The sequence below is a fragment of the Chiloscyllium plagiosum genome, chromosome 18, assembly GCF_004010195.1.
Source record: "Chiloscyllium plagiosum isolate BGI_BamShark_2017 chromosome 18, ASM401019v2, whole genome shotgun sequence".
Lineage (NCBI taxonomy): Eukaryota > Metazoa > Chordata > Chondrichthyes > Orectolobiformes > Hemiscylliidae > Chiloscyllium > Chiloscyllium plagiosum.
The window spans coordinates 32,142,343-32,163,835 of record NC_057727.1 but is presented as its reverse complement, the minus strand read 5'-3'; the positions used below and the strand labels follow the sequence as shown (position 1 = coordinate 32,163,835).

General features: G+C 40.8%; 1 protein-coding gene across 1 annotated transcript in view; it reads left to right on the top strand.

The window, feature by feature from the left end:
• Positions 1 to 21,493, top strand: part of arhgef3 (Rho guanine nucleotide exchange factor (GEF) 3) — a 328,180-nt gene that overhangs the window by 86,532 nt on the left and 220,155 nt on the right. Inside the window, exon 3 of the mRNA XM_043708105.1 lies at positions 21,217 to 21,283. Coding sequence (XP_043564040.1) covers positions 21,217 to 21,283 — 67 coding nt within the window. The remainder of the gene's footprint in view (positions 1 to 21,216; positions 21,284 to 21,493) is intronic.

Genomic DNA, 21,493 nt, shown 5'->3' with positions numbered 1-21,493 from the left:
GCCCTCTTTAATTAACACACTTTTGGCTATGTGGCTATTAATTCTGTCCCAAATTATTTTTTAGAAGTTCTCCCCCCATTAAAGTAATTGCTGGGATTATCCTTGCAACCTTTTTTGAACAAAGGGAATAATTAACATTCCCATCACATATGTCAAGCAATGTTGATGCCTACAAAAGGGAATCTAACCAACTCCTCTTGACATTCATTACTTCCATTAAAAATTTTTATTATCTGTGTTACCATCTCAAAACATACACCTTGTGCTAGTTCTATCTGTGTAAATGGTGGCAGCATACAATATTAATCACAGCAAAATGGCATTGCCATCACTGCATTCCCTCACCATCCACATACTGGACGTTACCATTGACCAGAAACTGAATTGGACCAGTCATATAAATACTGTGACTACAACAACATGTCAAAGGCTAGGAATTCTGTGGAGAGTAACTCACCACCAAACTCTTCACCGCCTGTCCATCGTCTACAAGGCACAAGTCAGGAGTGAGATGGAATACTCCCCACTTGGCTAAATGGGTGCAGCTCCAACATCACTCAAGAAAGCTTGACACCAGACAGGGCAAAGCAACTTTCTTGATAGTGGATTGGGTGACAAAGTTAAACATTCGCTCCTTCCATCACTAACGCAAATTTGCAACAACATATATCATTTACAGGAACCTCCAGCTCAACCAGCCTCTCTGACAACAATTTCCAAACCTGCCACTCCTACCACTGAGAAGAACAATGGTAGCAGACGCATGAGAACATCACCATCTGCAAGTTCCACTCCAAGCCCCACACCATTCGGTGTTCAAATAATATCAGTGTTCCCTGATGGTCACAGGATTACAAACCTGGAAGTCCCTCATGCCTGTAGTCTGTAGTGATTCATGAAGGCAACCCATCTTCTGAGCATTCAGAAGGAATTCTGACCTTGCCATGGAACTATAATTTTATTCTGGCAGAAATAACAGGAACATAATTGGGATGGAAGTTTTGATAAATATTGCAATTTTCCCATCCTCTGTCTTATGTACAGCTACTGTTAAGGAGCGCAGTGGGCTAGACTTTCATCCATTGCACAAACTGCAGGAACTAATAGGTGGTAAAACATGTCTACACCACCACTGTGAAATGAAATAGGCTGATAGTGAATCTGCAACTGATTCTTCAGCTCATTACTGGTAATTTCCCAAACACTCAGTAAACTTCCCAGAAGTTTTCATTTCAACCAAGTGAAATCAACAGTGAGATGAGGAAGTAAGTCTCCCAAAGAGTTGAACTATTATTCTGTGAATTTCAATGAGAAAGAAAGACAAAGGGTGGTATTTAGCTAGGAGAAAGTGAGGACTGCAGATACTGGAGACCAGAGTTGAAAAGTGTGGTGCTGGAAAAGCGCAGCAGGCCAGGCAGCATCCGAGGAGCAGGAGAATCGACGTTTCGGCACCCACCCCCTCTCCGGCCTATCACCCTCACCCTCGCCTCCTTCCACCTGTCGTATTCCCAGCGCCCGTCCCCCAAATTTCCCCCCCCCCCCACCTTTTATCTCAGCCTCCTAAGAAGGTGGTATTTGGCTACCAATTCACTACGAGCCTCGTTGCCTTGCTGGTGCCGACCAAATTAATCCCTTGTTTTCCGATATAGACAATTTAAGGACATACTAATAGAAATTGACATGTTATTGATTGTCAGCTCAGGGTCATAATTATGTTTTGTTTACAGGGAGTTGTTACCAGGAATAGGAGAGTTGTATTTATGTACATACATATGAATTAGGAGCAGGATGAGGTCATTCATCAGTTCTGCCTGCCCTGCCATTTGTTAAGAGAATGGCTGGTCAAATTTAGTGGAATGTGAATTCAGGCCTCAATGTTAGGGAACTGTGAGTCTAGTGAGAGGATGGAATTTAAGGAAATTAAATATTAGTATCAAAATGGTGCTCAGGAAATTATTGGGGTTAAAGGCTAACAAATCTATGTTCCAGGGTATGAAAGAAAGTGGCCCTAGAATTTTGAATATTTTAGTGCTCATCTTCTAAAGTACAATAGACTCTGAAGCCGTTCCTACAGATTGGAGGGTGGCAAATTTAACCCCACTATTTAAAACAGCTCGAGAAAGAAAACAAGAATTTCAGACCAATTAACTGAATGTCAGTAGTCAGGAATATGCTGAAGTCTACTATAAACAATGCAATAACAGAATATTTAGAAAGCATTATCAGGATTGGACAAACCCAGCATGTGATTATGAAAAGCAAATTATTGAAGTTTTATTGTGGATTTAACTAGTAGAATAGGTAAGGGAGAACCAATAGATATAGTACGTTCAGAGTTTCAGAAGGCCATTGATAAGGTCCATCAATATGAGGTTAGTGGGTAATGGTAAAATACATGGGATGATGGTGTAATGTATTGGCATTGGTTGACAGATAGGAAACAGAGTGGGAATAAATAGCAGGCAATGACTGTGGGGTTCTGTAAGGATCTGCGTGGACCCAACTATTCACGAGATATATAAAAGACCAGGATGAGCAAACCAAATGTAACATTTCCAAGTTGCTGATGATACAAAACTGGGAGGGTTTGCGAGGAGGCTGCAAGGAGGCTTCAAGGTCACAGAGTCATAGAGATGTACAGCATGGAAACAGACCCTTCAGTCCAACCCATCCATGCCGACCAGATATCCCAACCCAATCTAGTCCCACCTGCCAGCACCCGGCCCATATCCCTCCAAACCCTTCCTATTCATAGACCCATTCAAATTCCTCTTAAATGTTGCAATTGTACCAGCCTCCACTACATCCTCTGGCAGCTCAGTTTAGACCTTGAGTGAATTAGGCAACAAATAGAAGATGCAGAACCACGCAGTTAAATGTGAAGTTATACACAACTGAAAGGAAGGATTTTCTTTCAATAATGATGTGTTGGGAAATGTGGATGTACAATGGGATCTTTGTACTCTTGTACACAAATCAATGAAAATAGACAAGTGGGTGCAGCAAGCATATGGGAAGGCAGATGGAGTATTGGCCTTCATTGCAAGAGGATTTGAATTCAGGAGCAGGAATGTCTTACAGGTACTGCAGTTATATAGGCCTTGGTGAAAGTATACCTAGAATATCATGTGCAGTTTTGGTTTCCCTACCAAAGAGAAATATAACACAGAACATTGTGTAGACCAAGACACAAAATATTTGAGGAAGAGAGTTTTTTTTAGATTTTAAAGGATTCAAGCAGCATGGGATGAAAGTGAGGATATTGCATTGAGATACAGGACTAGCCATGATCATAATTGGATGATGAAGAAGCTCCAAGGGTTAAATAGGGCTAGTTCTGCTTCCAGTTTCTTTGTATATTTCAGTGTATTCCTGCTTGCTCCCTTGTCAATCAAGACAATATTCAATAATTTTTTTCTACTGCTCTCTGGGGAAGAGGTTTAAGACCATAAGACAAAGGAGTGGAAGTAAGGCCATTCGGCCCATCGAGTCCACTCCGCCATTCAATCATGGCTGATGAGCATTTCAACTCCACTTACCCGCATTCTCCCCGTAGCCCTTAATTCCCTGTGACATCAAGAATTTATCAATTTCTGCCTTGAAGACATTTAGCGTCCCAGCCTCCACTGCACTCTGTGGCAATGAATTCCACAGGCCTACCACTCTCTGGCTGAAGAAATGTCTCCACATTTCTGTTCTGAATTTACCCCCTCTAATTCTAAGGCTGTGTTCACGGGTCCTAGTCTCCTCGCCTAATGAAAGCAATTTCCTAGCGTCCACCCTGTCCAAGCCATGTATTATCTTGTAAGTTTCTATTAGATCTCCCCTTAATCTTCTAAACTTACAGGCAAACAAAAGAAAATGGAAAAAGAATGAGAGAAATGAATTATCCTCACCTGCATTTTAAATTGGTGATTGCTTGTTTTTAAACTCTGTTCCATAGTTTTAGCCTTCCCATAAGGGTAAGCAGCCTCTCAGTAACCACCCTGTGAAAGGTGCTCAGGATTGTTTGTTTCTCTAAATTCAGTGGATGCAGCTCTGGCTGTCCAACCTCTCGGTATAAGATTAGCCATCATCCCAGGCATTGGTTAAGGAACCTTGTCTATTTGTTACACATGTTCCTATTGAGAAGCTTTTACTGTATCCAAGAGAGCGATGCAATCATAGAGTCATACAGCATGAAAACAGAACCTTCGGTCCAACCAGTTCATGCTGAGCATAATCCCACGCTAAACTAATCCCACTTGCCTGTTCCTGGCCCATGTCCCTGATTCTAATTCCTGATGAAGATCTTATGCTCAAAACGTTGACTCTCCTGCTTCTTGAATGCTGCCTGACTAGCTGTGCTTTTCCAGCACCACACTGTTCAACATCCTAGAGAAACAACAACTAGCATGGACTCTTTCTATTCGCCTCGTTATAAGCTTCAATAAGGTCACCTCTCAACCTTTTGCACTACAGTGAAAAAGGTCCCAGCCTATCCAACCTTTCTTTACAATTCAAACCTTCCATACCTGGCAACATTCTGGTTAATCTCCTCTGAACCTACTCCAGCTTAAATCTAGATCTTCTATTTTGGTTTACTTAAAACAGCCAGGTCAGCCCTGAGCATGTCTGATTATCCTCTATTATCTTGTGAGCAGAGTTTATCAGTAGTCCTCAGTTCTTCATGTGGGTAATGCCATTTCCAAGGCTCTATTTACCCTTTAACTGAATAGGGCACGAAGCAATGGTGTTTTTAATGGGACAATCCTTATGATTGCTGATGGGTGCTGCTATATAGATTATTTGGAAGGTGTTCTTGTAGTGATTTCCCTATCTCTGGGCTTGAAGCTTTGCATTCAAGTCCCACTTGTTCCAAAGCGATGTAATAGCATCTCTGAACAGATTGATTGAAGATATGTCTGGAGTAGTCACAGTTAAAAATCACACAACACCAGGTTATAGTCTAGCAGGTTTATTTGGAAGTACAAGCTTTCAGAGCACTGCTCCTTCGTCAGGTAGCTAGTGGGGCAGGATCATAGGACACAGAATTTATTGTAAATGATCAAAGTATCATACTACTGATGCAGTGTATTGAACAAACCTAGATTGTTGTTAAGACTTTAATTATTTAAAATGGGGATACAGGTTTTGATTCATTGATATGTAAAACCCGGAACTTCTTTCAAGTCACAGTCCCATGATACCTTAAGGTTTTATTTTTTTAAAAAGTGGCATCTCAGCTCAGACAATGTATTAAAGGTGTACTGTTAGGGTCTCTCTGTATCCCAACCTTGAGTCAGGTTGGTCTTATTTCTAAAGTAGAAATTTATAAAATGTCACATGGACTGACTACCTACAGATTGTGTGTTTTGTGAACAAAATAGCATGTATCTGCAAATGCAAATTCACCCGATAAACTTATATATGTGTATGCATGCATGGATGTGTGAGTGAGTGAGTGAGAGTGTGTGTGTGTGTGGGGTGCAGTAGAGTCACCTGTAGTCACATGAACCCAAGATCCCAGTTGAGGCCATCCTCATGGGTACCGCACTTGGCTAACAGCCTCTGCTTGGCAACGCTGCATTGTTGCATATACCGAAGTCCTCCTTGGAGGATGGTCACCCAGAGATCCAAGGCCAAATGTCCCTGACCGCTGAAATGTTTCCCAACTAGGAGGAAACATCCCTGTCTAGCGATTATTGCGCAGTCGAGAGTGTGGTGTTGGAAAAGCACAGCAGGTCAGGCAGCATCAGTGGAGCAGGAGAATCGATGTTTTGGGCAAAAGCTCGATTGTTGTGCAGTGTCCATTCATCCATTGTCATAGCTTCTGCTTGTCTCACCAATATACCGTGCCTTGGAGCATCCTTGTCTGCAGCATATGAGGTAGACAGTGCTGGCCAAGTCACATGAGTACCTGTCGCACACGTGTGGGTGGTGTTCCCACGTGTCACAACAATGAAGGAAATTCTCCAGAGAAATGTGGTGGAAGGTATTCCCAGGAGCACACCGTTTCACTGGAATCAATAGGATAAGAGACTTGTTGCAGTGTTTTGTTCCATGAGCGCTGGGTCATGTAATTGATCTGTTTTTCAATAAGCAGCAGCCGCCAGATGGATGTTAATTGCTAATATGTTTTGAAAATGGAATGATTAAGAAGGAATATATAGAAGTAGATTAATGAGCATGAATATTACAAAGTTCACCATGTACTACGTTGGGATATTGTTTCATGCAATCTGTCCTTGATATTTGCACAATGCACTATATGCACGCAAAATGGGAAGTGTGAAAGGACTATGTATAGATTAATTATATGCAAAGGTCCCTACAGTGCACTTCATTGAGGTGACCTTCTGTCACTTGGTGAGATTCCCTGTGGACAGTGGTGAGATGCCACTTACTAAATGCTTGTTAAAAGTACAACTCATCCCTTTAGTATTTAACCTCCCATCTTTCTGAATTCTTCAAATACGTTCAGTGTTGGAAAAACTGAACAATAAACCTGAACTTGGACCTGGTGGATTCAGCTTACCGCTTACACCAAACAATATCCATGTTGCAAACCAGGGAACAATATCTCAGGACAAGTGCCATTGGTACTGGACACACCATATAGACATTGGCATCTGAAATGTGCCAGGCTCTAAGACATATACCCAGCTTAGGGACATATACCCAGCTCATGGACTGGGCTGCAACTCTCAATTTCTTCAATTGCTCTCTTAGTGCTCAGTCTTTGTGTGTCTATCTAGATGCTCACAGCATCCCTGCCTTGCATTGCCTTGTTTTGTTTTCTTGCACCTTACCCCCTCATCCAGAGATATCAGGCTCACACGACTACTGTCTTGCCAAGCTGTTTAGCACAGACATAAAGCAAAGAAGTTTGTCCCAGTGATTAGCAGGGCTCAGTCAAGTCTATGGGATATAGTTTGTTCAGCAGTTCCTGGTAGAGTGTGTCAATGGCAGTCTCCTATACCAGTCCAGACTCTGTTCAGCATGGTCAGAGTCAGGATTCCTTCATAACGGGAATAAGAGATTTATTATGGGAGACAAAAGTGGGTGGCATAGCTATTACCAGAAATGTAGGTAGGAAACTGTCATGAGTGAATGAGTTAGCAATGCAGAGGGCAAGCAGGGCTAGTAGATTAGGGTGGGTGAGGGCAAGTAAGTAAGATGTTGGAGGCATAACATGCAGAGGGTGGCATGTGTATAGAATAAACTACCAGAGGATGTGGTGGAGGTTGGTACAATTACAACATTTAAAAGGTATTTGGATGAGTATATGAATAGGAAGGGGTTAGAGGGATATGGGCTGAGTACTCGCAAACGGGACGAGATTAATTTAGGATATCTGGTTGCCCTGGATGAGTTGGACTGACTGGTCTGTTTCCATGATGTACAGCTCTGTGATTCTATGATAGTGCATGAGCCTTGCTGGAAGGTCGGTACACTAGCAGAGATAGAGTAAATGTCAAGTATCAGAGAGGCAATGGTGGCACTTACACTGCAGAGTGGAGGAAGACACCAACTCTTTTCCTATGTTGCTGGGCATTCCTCCCAGATTGCTTTAACCTGGATGGCACACTTGGACCAATCAGAAATAGTCTAGTTTGGATTTGAGAGATGATCTAGGGGTGGGGTAGATAATTACTGAGGCAAATTTGGTAAGACACAGGAAAGAGCTCATTAAACCTCACAGTGACAAACTCAATAAAAAAAATCTCTACATTATTTAGCCATAGCCACAAAAATGTAAGATCCTTCATGCACATCCAGACTCCATGCACCACTGCATGATGTCCTTGAAGTGGCGGAGCTGATGAAGGACCTGTCACATATCTCCTTCTGGAATGTGCTTTCACAAAGACAGTCTGGAGACCGATACATTAGTTTTTGTTGCGGTTCAGCCTGAGCAGCTCTGTGACGCAAGACTCTGCTGGCTACTCCCTAGGACGTACACAGAGCCAAAAATTGACTGCACCTGGAGGAAAGACACACTCTGGTCTGCCCGAAACTTGTTGGTCTTCCAGTGTAAAGACTTGATCTTGAGTGAGTGTTGTTGACTACATGCTGGGGGATACACTAAAGCTTGGGACAGCTGCCACAATGGCGCAATAGGGAAAGACCACCATCTAAGGTCTTTTTTTGCCAAAGTATGATGAGGGTCCCTTCAGTTATCAGACCCTTATGTCATCTCAAAATGAATGGAAATAGTTTCTTGCTTAAGTAGAAAATGTCTTTGTTTTGCAACTGCAGCAAAACTCTGAAGAATGTCAAATTCCAGCATGTTCTTTGTTTGTTCTTTGCAAAGACTGTACAGAACTGGTCAGGACCTTTTGTATGTACTTAGAAGGATTTTTAGGAAATATGTACATTTTTGAACTAAAACAAAAACTCAGCTGTTTTCTCTCCAGCTCCCGATCCAGCATCAATTTGAAATCCAGTCATCAACCTGGTGACCTGCAACTTCTATTTGATTTTCATCTTCAATTTGAGAAGTGAAAGTAGTGCAGGACATCAACTTCTACCCTTACATTGTTTTTTCACATTCAGCTTTTCACATTTTTATGCAAGAAAGTACTAACTGGTAACGTCACAGTGACAGTGCATCTGGGACCCGAGTGAACAGGGCAAGCATCGGTGTATCTCAGAAGCTAATTGGATTGATGGACAATTTGTATGGCTGATGGTATGGGGAATTGTAGGGTCAAGTTTTTCAGCACTATCTTCCATTCTCTCTTTATTTGCAACCTCTGGGGTAGGCCTGAAATGTTAACTGTTACACTCTTCTGTGTTGCTGCCTAACCTGCTGAGAGCTTCCCAAAATTTAACGCTGATCTGAGACTTGATTCTCTATTCCAGCAACGCTAATCTCCTTATTTGCAGTAGGGATCCGCATACATTGCAGATTATATGGTACAACAACCCTGACATTTGTACGATAGCATTTTATTGAAGTTTCATGTCTGTCGTACCTCAGACATTATACTTCAAAGCGTTTTGACAAAAGGGAATGTTGGCATTCATTGCATTTCTTTTCTAGTTTTCATCCAGAAACTTACACCTGTCAAATGACAGATTTTCCTCACTCAAAATAATGGACCTCACCTCGACTTCAAAGTATTAGATCTCACAAGCAACATAAAATGGTGTGCCTTGAAAAAGAAAGCTCAGTTTGTTATCAAACTGCACAATTGCTGATGTATTCTCAACAATGTCAAAGAAGGTTTGTGTGGACTTGATTATATTGGGGGAATATATTATCACAATCGCCTTTTCGTGGCTGAAATTTAAATACAAATCTGCTCTCTGCTCACAGCGAAGACCCCACTTGGAAAGATGTAATGTAGCCAAAACCCCACTCCTAAAGGGAGCTTAACCATAAATTAACCCTTAATTTGGTTGTACCTTGTATTAAAGTCGGAACACAAGGTTAGCTGGTATTATAAATCCAGTTCCAGAGGTGATTTTATTTTGTGCCTAAGACACAATGAGGGAACAATGGAGATTCACTTTGTCAAACCTGACATAATGTGGCGATAAGGGATTCATCCCCTCCTTTTGCTTGATGTGCACCAAATAAGTGTACTTTGAAATAAATATTGGAACTAATGGAATTTTTCTACATTCTAGAGAGCGGTGCACTAATAAAGGGGCAACATTTTGGTTCTTTAGCTATCATCTATCTTAATGCTTCAGCCAAGAGCCTCTTTATGGAGTGGCCAGTGGTGCTTTCATTGTGATGAGAAGCAGTAATTTCATCATTTGAGTATCATCTATAATTTCCCTATCTATGCAAGAAATTGAGCAGGTTTATCCACGGAACAGCAGTTTCATGCAAAATGCCATTTTTCTTTTCTTACATAAGAATGGAGCTCCACATTGATTAAACGGGATTCTTCTCAGGGCTTCCTCTGAAATGCAAATGTGCATCCATTCTGACAATTCTTTCATAGAGCGGAATTGTCAGGAAAAGCCAAATGCATCCTCTCCTCACAGCATTCATCTTCCATAATCTGAAGCTTAAAGGTCCTGACAGGCACTTTGACAATTGCTGTCAAACCATTAGGTAACTATGATGTCAGGCTCCAGGCAGGATAGGGTGCCAAAAATGGGTGAGGAAGGGGATAAAATGCTAGGTAATTAGGGCATGAGCTGGATAGGGAGCAGGGCACCAAGGTGTAGAATGTCAAATTGGTAGGGAATAGGATGTTAGGTAAATTGGGTGACAGCTGGGTAAGGTGCCTGCTGGCTAGGATGAAGGGTGTCAGGTGAGTAGAGTGCCAGCTGGGTGGAAGGAAGGGTTGTGGGGGGTCAAATTACAGATAGGTAAGGGGTAGGCAAAGAGGTAAGTGGAGTGACAGCCAGATAGGGTACTAGTTGGGTAGGATGGCAAATGGGGAGGGGGTAGAGGTGCAAGCTGACAAAGGGATCAGGTAGGTGATGCAGTGTTTAGGGTGTAAGTCATGATGGATGGCAGAAATTGGGTCTTGTGGAATGGCAGGGAGGGTGGAAGTCTAGTCGGGGAAGGTTGGAGCATGTCCAACGGCAAAGGAAGGAGGGTCAGATGTTCACTGGAAGTGTCTTCAGTAGCAAGAGAAGGGATTTTGGGTGCAGAATGGTGTTGTATTCAGCGACAGGAGAAGGCGAGTTGGATGCAGAGCAGGAAAACAGGGAGCGTGTCTTGTTACTGGTAAAAGGGGTCTCATATCCCAGAATGGAAGATGATTCTACCACAAGAAAGCTAGAATTAGGGCTTAATTCTAGGTCATCCATTAAAAACTGAGATGGGGAAAAAGATTCTCACAGAGTGTCATGAGTCTTTGAAAGTATCTTTCTTGAAAGGCAGTATTCACAGAATCTTTGAATATTGTTATGCAAAGGTGGATACATTTTTATTGAGCAAGCAGGTGAACATTATAGAGAGTAGGAGAAAATGTGGGTTTGAGATTACAATCAGATTAGCCATTTTTTTTTTAAATGGTGGAGCAAGCTTGCAGGGCCAAATGGTTTTAGATTAGATTACATTACAGTGTGGAAACAGGCCCTTCGGCCCAACAAGTCCACACCGACCCACCAAAGCGGAACCCACCCATACCCCTACATTTAACCCCTTACCTAATACTACAGGCAATTTAGTATGGCCAATTCACCTGACCTGCACATCTTTGGACTGTGGGAGGAAACCGGAGCACCCGGAGGAAACTCATGCAGATACGGGGAGAACGTGCAAACTCCACACAGTCAGTCGCCTGAGGCGGGAATTGAACCCGGGTCTCTAGCGCTGTGAGGCAGCAGTGCTAACCACTGTGCCACCGTGCCGCCCGAGCAGGTTAACTCCTGCTCCTTGTTTATCTGGATATCAAAGTGCTATACTCTAGACCACTGCTCTCCTGGTAGTGCTCAAAGGACAGTGAATAGAACCGATTAGATGAGAGAGGCTCTTCTTCATTCTAAGGGAATTATACTCAAGAAATTAATATTGATTAATAAATTAATACATTAATAAATAAAGGAATGTATTAATATTTATTTTAGAGTAAGCAACTAGTTTTTGCTGTTGTAATTTCTGCTAATTATCAATGATTAGAAATCTGAAAAGAGCAACATTCTTAATAGACGACAGCAGGTTAACCTGACAGAAAGGGGACTTTTGTGTCTATTAATGATAGGGAGAATTCATGATTGTACCTTATGTAACGGAGCAAGTCTATGAAACAAAGGATCAGCTTACTTCAATTGGTGATGGCTTAGAATGTAGTAATATGGGCAGGTACAAAAGGTCCATTAACCTGAATAAACATAGTTTCCAAGATGTTCTTTTATGTAAAAGCTGCAAGTTATGACAACATATTTTACATTTTAGCAGAATAGACCTCTACAGTCAGGAATTCCGTAAGTTGGATTGAATGGGACAGATCTGTACCTGGAGTAAATTGTTTGTTTTCAAAATGATGCTGAGAGCTATAGCCAAGCAAACTACATTGTGGGCAGAATTTAGGCTTAACTTCAGTGGAGGATTGGAGGAGTTCCACATTTGAGGTGCCACTTTTTTGGATGAGGTAGTACACTAAGTCACTGGAGGTTTCCATATTAATTCTCTCAATTGCTAAGAAAAGATGTGTCCTGGCCACTTTTGTTTCAGTGACTAACACTTAAGAGGATGATCTGATTATTTATTTCATTGCAACTTGTGAGACTCACCACAGACTTTATGACTGATGTTGTGGGTTTCTCTTGGTTATAGACGTGCCAGTTTTCCTATCTCATACAGAATATCCAATGCTAATGCTACACTACAGCAAAGCTTAAAATTTATATCTGCTGTGTCTTGCCAGACTTATTTTGTTTCATGGGTGAATATTATTTGGTAAAACTGAAACATTGAAGAAATCAGAAATCATATTTTTAAAGTTGACAATTACTCATAATTCATCCTGGCAGCCACTTGAGGCCAACTTCCTAATTACATTGTCCTTTGTGTCGGTGCACCTGCACACATCAGTACACCTCGATTAATGGTCCATTAGTTCCAAGATTCCTCTTGAGTGGCGAGAAAGGTTTGAGGCAGGAGAATGTGTTCAATATAAGGCTAAGGAAAATAATAAATAGATACAAGTTATTTCATGATATGACTGAGAGAATAACTGTTGAGCCAGTCACCACTAAGGGTTTTAGCCCTTAACATAAGTTTAATGAGACTCATTTAAGTGGAGGGTGGATGGGGGTGGGGTGAGGATGGGGGTTGGGAGTCATTTCTCTAAAGAACGGAAACACTGTACAGAAAGTAGGTCACTCAACTTTTGTAAAGAATAATTTTGTTTAGAGTGAATGTGATAAATGTTATATAGTTAGAAATCAGTTTTATAATTTGATTTGTTTGAATTTTCATCCTGTAACGCTTGGACTTTTCTAATATAAATTGATCATCCTCAAATTCCTCATGTTATTTCATAAATGATGATATCATTCACCTCAGATCATATTATTATTCAGAAAACATTCATTTTTGCACTGAATTTCACCCTTCCACACCATTGCTTAAAAGAAACCGTGTTCCAGCTATGCAATTGACTTTGTATTTGCAGAATCCCACATGTTGGTAATGAAAATAAATGTATACCCACTTAGTAGGAAGAATGGAAAAAATTTACTTTGCAATGGCAGGTTCAGATATGACTCATTTCAACTTCAATTTAACAGTTCTGTCAACAGGCTGCAGTGTAGGGTAATCTAGCAACAAGATCAATTCCACAGTTGACTTCTGCAGAGGCGTTTTGGATTCAAGACATTAACTATTTCTCTCTCCACAGATGCTGCTGCATATATGATAGCATCTCAGACATCTTCTTGACGCTCTTTGATCAACCATAGACCTTTCAATTATGGGTTAAAAGAGACATTTTCTTAAGATACCATTCATTAACAGTCACAGTATGAAAAGGTTCATCACGTCCCAAGCAGAATGTTACAGAAACAAATTCATTTTGATGAACAAATGTTTTCATGAGCTGATATAAAGCTTTAAATTGCATTTGACAAAACTATAAACATTCATTGTTATCTTTACTTTAGTAAGTACCTTTTTTATATACACTGTCAATGCTCATCAGAGTTTCCTAAATTACAAACTTTAAACATTCAGTTTGATTGCCACATATTATCCATGATAACCTGGAAGTTGCTTTATTGCTGTAGGACATAAGTGAAAAACGATAAAGGATTTTTTTCTAAAATTAGCCTTTTTTTATCTTTTGTTATTGTTCCTCCACCACCCCCCACACCCCATTCTCCATTGTAGTTAGCATTATATATTGAGGAGGGTGATCTGCAAGCTTGCTCCAACTAATTAATGGAATAAGGATCAATGCTTTGATGTACAGTAATGATGCTTGTGTTGTGTAATTAATTTTAGAAGCCTTGATTCTCCACTACATAGTTCAGCCAGTGTTGCTATGTTATCAGTACAGCATGTAATGATGTAGAGAGTGTGGTGGGCAGAGGCATTGGGGATGTAATCAACATGCAGTGTGGGGGTTGAAGGCCGTTAAAAGCACAATGGGAGTGCAAGGAACACTTTATTCAATTCAAATTCCCCATTTAGTGTGGGCGCTTCTAGAACATGATATAGTACTGCCTTACAAGCAGCACACTGATGATACATTATTAGTCACACACCTTAAAATCACCTACTGCTATCTAAAGAATGGGAGTGATGACCATATATGGTCTGTCAAATTCCTTTGCTTGCCAGAAGTCATCATTATTCAACTTATCTTTTAACAAGATTGTTCTAGTTCTGAAAGGAGCAGCTGCTTACATGAAGCAGTAAGCAAAGCATCTGAATCGCATGCACTTCTTTCTATACATGCCCACTTGTAATGGGACTTGGCAACAAAACAGATTTGTCAATGGCTGCGCTAATATATGGCACAAAATAAGATTACTTGCCACTTTGTAAATTACATCTTTAAAGTTTCCGAGAGTACCTAAAATCGACTTGAAGGAAAAAAGTGAATTGCTTGGACACTTGAGTGATTATCATACATTTACAATGTGCCATTTCTGATTGATAAGTGCCTCTTGGACATGGACAGCTTTGTAACATGGTTTAATTTCAGGTCATCTCTATCAATGCCAACAAGTTCACCGTTTCTTTAAATCTATTAATTTTTTTATCATGGTCCAGGCAAATTAGGAATTTTATAATCTCCTGTTATATTGCTTTGAGAAAGGAAAAACCATCAAATATTTTTAAAAAGTAGTAAAGATGGGATCCTTACATTTTCGAATGTTTTTAATTCTCTAAGCTCAACTTTTGATCCCCGGCATAACTTTTTACCCTTTTGATCATCTCAGGAATTTATATCTTCATTTGTCTATTTGTGTTGTGACAATTTGCTTGCAAGATGTCCAGAAACTAAGGATTGAATGCAGTTCCTCAATCACTGCTATCCTCAGTTACCCACTATGGAGTCAGATATGAAGATTTCTTAAAAACCAAAAGAGCTGTGAATGCTGTAAATCAGAAACAAAAGCAGAAAATGCTGGTAAAGCTCAGCAGGTCTGGTAGCATCCATAGAGAGAGAGAGATCAGAATTAACATTTCGGGTCCAGCGAAATCGAGTTAAATTGGATTTTGATTTTAAGAAGTTCCTGGAAAAACTCAGCAGGTCTGGCAGCATTTGTGGAGAGAGATCATAATTAACATTTTGGGTCCAGTGAAATCGAGTTAACTTGGATTTCTCTCCATGGATGCTGCCAGACCTGCTGAGTTTTTCCAGCAACTTTGGTTTTTGTTGTTGATGAAGACTTCTTAAGATTTTTGAGAGTATTTAAATAATACATTTTTCATAATGGGTATTCTGTACACTGCAGTAATGTTGGTGTCAGGAAATGAATGAAGGGCTTTTCTTATGAAAAGCAAAATAGACAATTTGGAAATTTGTCTGCAAACATGCATTATGCTGTGGAGGTGCTTATGTAACTGGTAAGTTGTCTCTGAGATACCTCATGGCAAGCTGATTACAGAATTTTGGTTCTTCATGGAAAACATGGCACAGAGTGGACAAAAGAGACTTCAGAAATCTGCTATGCTATACAGAGTCTACAACTACATATTGACAGGCAACTGTTTACATTCAGAATTTCTATTCTGAATGTCTTTGTATGTAGCTTTTAATAAGTGTAGATATTGATTGGGACCACAATCTGTGGTAGTTCCCACTCTCCTATGTGGCTCTGACATGTGGACTTGCTACAGTAGGCACCACGAGGTGCTGAAACAGTATCACCAAAGCTGCTGATCAAGATCCTGTGAGTCCGCTGGGAAGAAAGATGCACCAACACCAACATTCTCGACCAGGCCAACATCCCCAGCGCCGATGGACTGACCACCTTTGATCGGCTACGATGGGCTGGGCATATTGTCTGCACAACTAACACAAGACTTCCCAAGCAGGTGCTGTACTCCCAGCTTCAAAATGGCAGGTGAGCCCTGGGTTGACAGAGGAAGCGTTTCAGTGATACCCTCAAGGCCTCATTGGCAAAGTGCAGCTTTCCTACAGACACCTTGGAATCACTGGCTGAAGACCGTCCAAAGTGGAGGCAGGGCATCCAGGAAGGTGTTGAGCACCTTGAGACTTGCCATCTGGGCAAAGGCAGAAGTCAGTGCACTGCAACATCAACACGCCACCCAACCCTTCTTGTGACCATCTTCAGCCCCAAGTGTAGAAGCCAAATTGGATTGTACAGTCGCCTGTGGACTCACCCAGAGAGTAGAAGATAGTCATCCTGAAAGGGCCTGCCAATGATTATATAATGATAACTAGAATTTCAACGGCATGTACATGTAGACAGAAGATTTCTAATATATATGGACTTTTACAAGTTCTGAGTTTAGCAATGAAGATAGGAATCATAAAAGGATGAAAAGAAGATGAGGATGATTTTTCTGCTTTGGTGTTTACAGCATTTCTGGATTTGTTTTCTGACAGTCCTCTTTTCCAAATGTTACCTTCAACCAAATGACGTCTCTGGGTCAGTGAAAATCAACGTTAGTCCTACTTCAGCTTTTGTGCAAGGCACTTTCAGTTTTAAAAAAAAATTATAAAAAGACCAATATCAAGCACGAAAATTAACAAATATTCAGGCTCGTTGTACTGTCAATCTGTTTTTGGCCAGTAGTAGTCTCTACTTGGTATATTTAAACACTGAACATGATTCGAAGTTAGTGTGTTTTATATGTTAGCGGAAGTCTGACTTTCATATTCCTGAATAATGCCAATTTAAGCAAATTGTTTTTCAAACTTTGATAAATGATCTCAAACTATTAGTTCCTTGAAATCTATATATGTGAAAATAGCCATTAATCTGTCTCTTTCAGTTAACTCATTATTTCGGACATTTTGACAAATTCCCAATGTGTTCCTTTAAAATAAGCTTCACTTCAGTCTGCCTGCATGTCCCTGTATCTGTGAAGTTAAGCATCAGGAAGAAAGAACAAAATTCTTTGCATAAAGCTGCTGTTCATGATCTCAGGACACCCCAAAGCGCTTCACAATTAAATAAACTGTGTTTGAAATGCGAAAATAGGGAAATATAGAACCCAGTTTGCACACAGCAACATCTGACAAATTACATTGTTCAGCTAAATGCTCACTATGTTGTTAGTTCAGTGTTAAATATTGGTTTATGTTTCCTTTCCCTCACTTCAATGGCGTGGCTCTGAATTATGATATAGTGGGCCCTAACTTATTGTGAAAAAGCAGTGACCAAAGGTTTGACATTACAGTAAATAACTTACTGTCCAAATAATTTGGAACAATTAAAATCCTGATTATATTAAAAATCCTTCCTGTTCATTCACATCTCACATTTTAAGTGGACAAAAGGTGATGTCTGCATAAATTAGCAAATGTTTTGAAAGAATCCTAGCAAACAATATCACCAAGCAGCAAAGTTTTAACCAAATGACAAATTAAAGGTTGTCAGGAACTTAATTAATTTATCTGCTCACATTTAAAATACAGTGGAGATTTGTAATCCTTCAAACCCATTTACATGATCTGTTTAGGTTTTTGGGCAATTCATGGGGAAGAGTCCATGAGACTGTTAGCCAAATTAACATTTGATGGAGCTAAGACGAGACAAACACTTGGGGCAAGATCTTCTCATTCAAAATCTTAAATGATATGACCCATGGCAAAACGTTTAGAGAAATCTGGTAAGATGTTGAGCAAGGACCATTTCAACAATGAGAACAAAATGTCCCATTTTCCAACCAATTGTTGAACAGCAAACCTAGGTTGTTGCTAGCATTCTATTAGCATTCATTCTCAATTGTTAGTAATATTTAGTCTTGCCTCATTAATATACAGTTGCCGAATAGAAACTAGATGCTGAGAATTCCTGATGTGAACGCCAGAACAGTGAGCTGGCGAATCCGGGTCTGGACCTCCAGCTTGGACACGTGGCATGAGTATCTCAGAGCACACTTCATGAACAGCAGCTTCATGCACTCCATGTCCATGGAGCTTCGTTCAAAGATGCAGACGTGTTACTGTACAGCACTGTGCTACTGTCAACCTCTGACCTGCACCATGTGCCAGCAGCCTATGCAGTCAGCATATTGCAAGTACTTCAACCAAATGTGGCTCAAAGTCTAATGGATAGTTAAGTCAAAAGAAACACCCTCCAGTCAGGGTGACATGGCATATTAAGTTGAAGACAGTCTCCAATATTAGTATAAGGGCTTGAACCCAGTCAGTCAACAGCTCACAGTCACTGCCAGGACCCTCCCTTTGGGGATGTGGAGCCAGTTTTCCAGCATCCTATTATCCAACTTGCCCCTTTCTGCACTAATGTAGGCTGTTTTCTCTTGGAATATGATATGGGGAGAGATGGAGGGCAATGAAAGTGGATGGCATAGATGATGGTGCTAGTGTAGGTGGATGAAAAATGATGAGGTGTGTAGAGTGAGTGAGTAAGCAGCACAGGGGCCACGCAGGTTTAGCAGTATGGGGCTTGGAATGGGTAAGGGTGAATGAGGAAAGGTGATGTGAGAGTGGCAGATCATGAGCCTTGGTGAGATATGGGTGCAGAAGAACAGATAAGCAAGTTAGAGTAAGGTGGCAGAGAGGGAAGATGGTGACACTTACTGTGATAGACCAGAAAAGGTCTGGCTCTTCCTCTGGATGGTTGAGTCTAGATGGGTCATACTGACCCAGTGGCGACTTTGGACCAGGCCGACATGGACTGGTGTTCAACCAGGCTGCTTTGTCTTAGATGCTATCATGCTTTATCAGTATCGGAGTCACAATAGTAAGTGGGCAGTATCTAATCACACCTTTTACTTGAGATTTGTTGATAGTAGAAAGGCTTTTAGGAGACAGGAGTCAGTTGTTTGACCACAGAATTCCCAACTTCTGACCTGGTTTTGCAGCTATAGTATTTATATGGCTGGTCCATTGACTTTAGGGGCAATGATGAGAGAATCTCTAAATGAATTGGCATAGAACTTCAAGGGGAGGTGGTTGAATTCCCACTTAGAGTCACAAAGTTGTGCAGCATGGAAATGGATCTTTTGGTACAACTCATCCATGCTGACTAACTATCCTAAATTAATTTAGTCCCCATAGCCAGCATATGGCCAATATCCCTCTAAACCCTCTCTATTCATATACCCATCCGGATGCCTTTTAAATATTGTTATTGGACCAACCTCCACCATTTCCTCTGGCAGTTCATTCCAGACATGCATCACCTTGTGCATGAAAAAGTTGTCCCTTAGGACCCTTTTAATTTTTTTCTCCTCTCACCTTAAACCTATGCCCTCTATTTTTGGATTTCCCCACTCCAAGGAAAAGACCTTTGAGATTCACCCTATCCATGCCCCACAGGATTTTATAATCCTCTGTAAGGTTACATTTCAGCCTCTGATGCTCCAGGGAAAATGGCTTCAGCCTTTTCAGTCAGTCCTTAGAGCACAAGCCCTCCAACCCTGGCAACATCCTTGGTAAATCTTTTCTGAATTCTTCCAAATTTCACAAAATCTTTCCTAAAGCAGGGAGACCAGAATTGCATGCAGTATACGAAAAGTGGCCAAACCATGCCACAACATGACCTCCCAACTCCTATATTCAATTCACTGACCAATAAAGGCAAGCTTACCAACCGCCTTCTTCACTATCTTATCTACCTGTCACTCCACATTCAAGAAACAATGAACTTGCACTCCAAAGTCTCTTTGTTCAGCAACAGTCTGCAGGACCTTACCATTAAGTATATATGTGTCCTGTCCTGAGTTGCCTTTCCAAAATGCAGCAACTTACTCTTACCTAAATTAAACTCCATCTGCCACTTTTCCACCCCATGGCCCATCTGATCAAGATCCCACTATACTTTGAGGTAACCTTTTCCACTGTCCAATTTTGGTGTCTGTCTGCAAACTTACTAACTATACCTCCTATGTTCACATCCAAATCATTTATATAAATGACAAAAAGCAGTGGACCCAGCACAATCCTTGTGGCACACCACTGGTCATAGGTCTCCAGTCTGAAAAGCAACTCTCCACCACCAACCTCTTTCTTTTACCTTAGAGCCTGTTCTGTATTCAAATGGATAGTTATTTCTGTATTCCATGAGCTCTAATCTTGCTAACCAGTCTACCATGAGGAACCTTGTTGAACACCATTCTGAAGTCTATATAGATCATGTCTACTGCTCTGCCCTCATCAATCCTTTTCCATATTTCTTCAAAAAACTCAATCAACTTAGTGAGACACGATTTCCCATGCACAAATCCATGTTGACTATCCCCAGTCAATCCTTGCCTTTTCAAATATATGTAAATCCTATCTGTCAGGATTCCCACCAATGTCAGGCTCACTGGTCTATAATTCCCTGGCTTTTTATTATCACCTTTCTTAAATAGTGGCACCACATTAGCCAACCTCCAACATGTCACCTATGACTATTGATGAGACAAGTATGTCAGCATGGGGGCCCAGCAATCACTTCCCTAGCTTTCAATAGAGTTTTAGTGTGCACCTGATCAGGTCCCGAGGATTTATCCACCTTTATGCATGTTGAGACATCCAGCACTTCTTTCTCTGTAATATGGACATTTTTCAAGGTGTTGTTATTGATTTCCCCATATTCTATATTGTCCATATCCTTCTCCATGGTAAACACCTGAGGCAAAATACTCGTTTAGTATCTTACTCCATCTCCTGCAGTTTCATACAGATGCAGCCTTGCTGATCTTTAAGGGGCCCTATTCTCTCCCTAGTTACCCTGTTGACCCTTTGAATTCCCCTTAACCCTATTTGTCAAAGCTACTTGTTGAGGAATGTTGTTGTATGGCATTTGAGCCCCAGTCTTACTTACCACATGTCAATCCAAGCCTGCAGGTTGTCCAGGTCTTGCTGCATCTGAATATGGACCAATGGCAGGTGGAATTGAAAATGATCACATATAGTACCAAATATAAGAAGAAATAATGGTGAACATAAGTTATTTTTATTTGGTCATTGAGTGTCCCACTCCTAACTGATCTGGAAATGTAGAAGCAAAAACAGAAATTGCTGGAAAAACTCATGTTGGGTCTACGGACCCTTCAGAATTCATGCTGATTGATGGATTATTTGTAAACTTTAAATCTATTATCTGGTGATTGGAAACAATTCTGACATTAACTGCTCTGTTTTTATCACTTTTGTTTCCCAGGCCTACCTTACAGCAAGGTAGCACCTCCTCCCTACTTTCTGCAGTCAGTGGCTGGAATTTCAAGGGGGTAAGTTATCATGAACATGGCTACACTTGGTTATGAGATGGATTCCATATAAACACTCATTACTACCACCCCTTTCAAATGCTCCAGTGAATTAGTTGGAAATATATTGCTGTTATTCAAGCAGAACATTTTTCATGAAGCAAAATCTCAAAATGAAGTACATGACTAGTTAATTGGGTTTTGGGGTGTTGATTGAAGGCGGGGATAAGT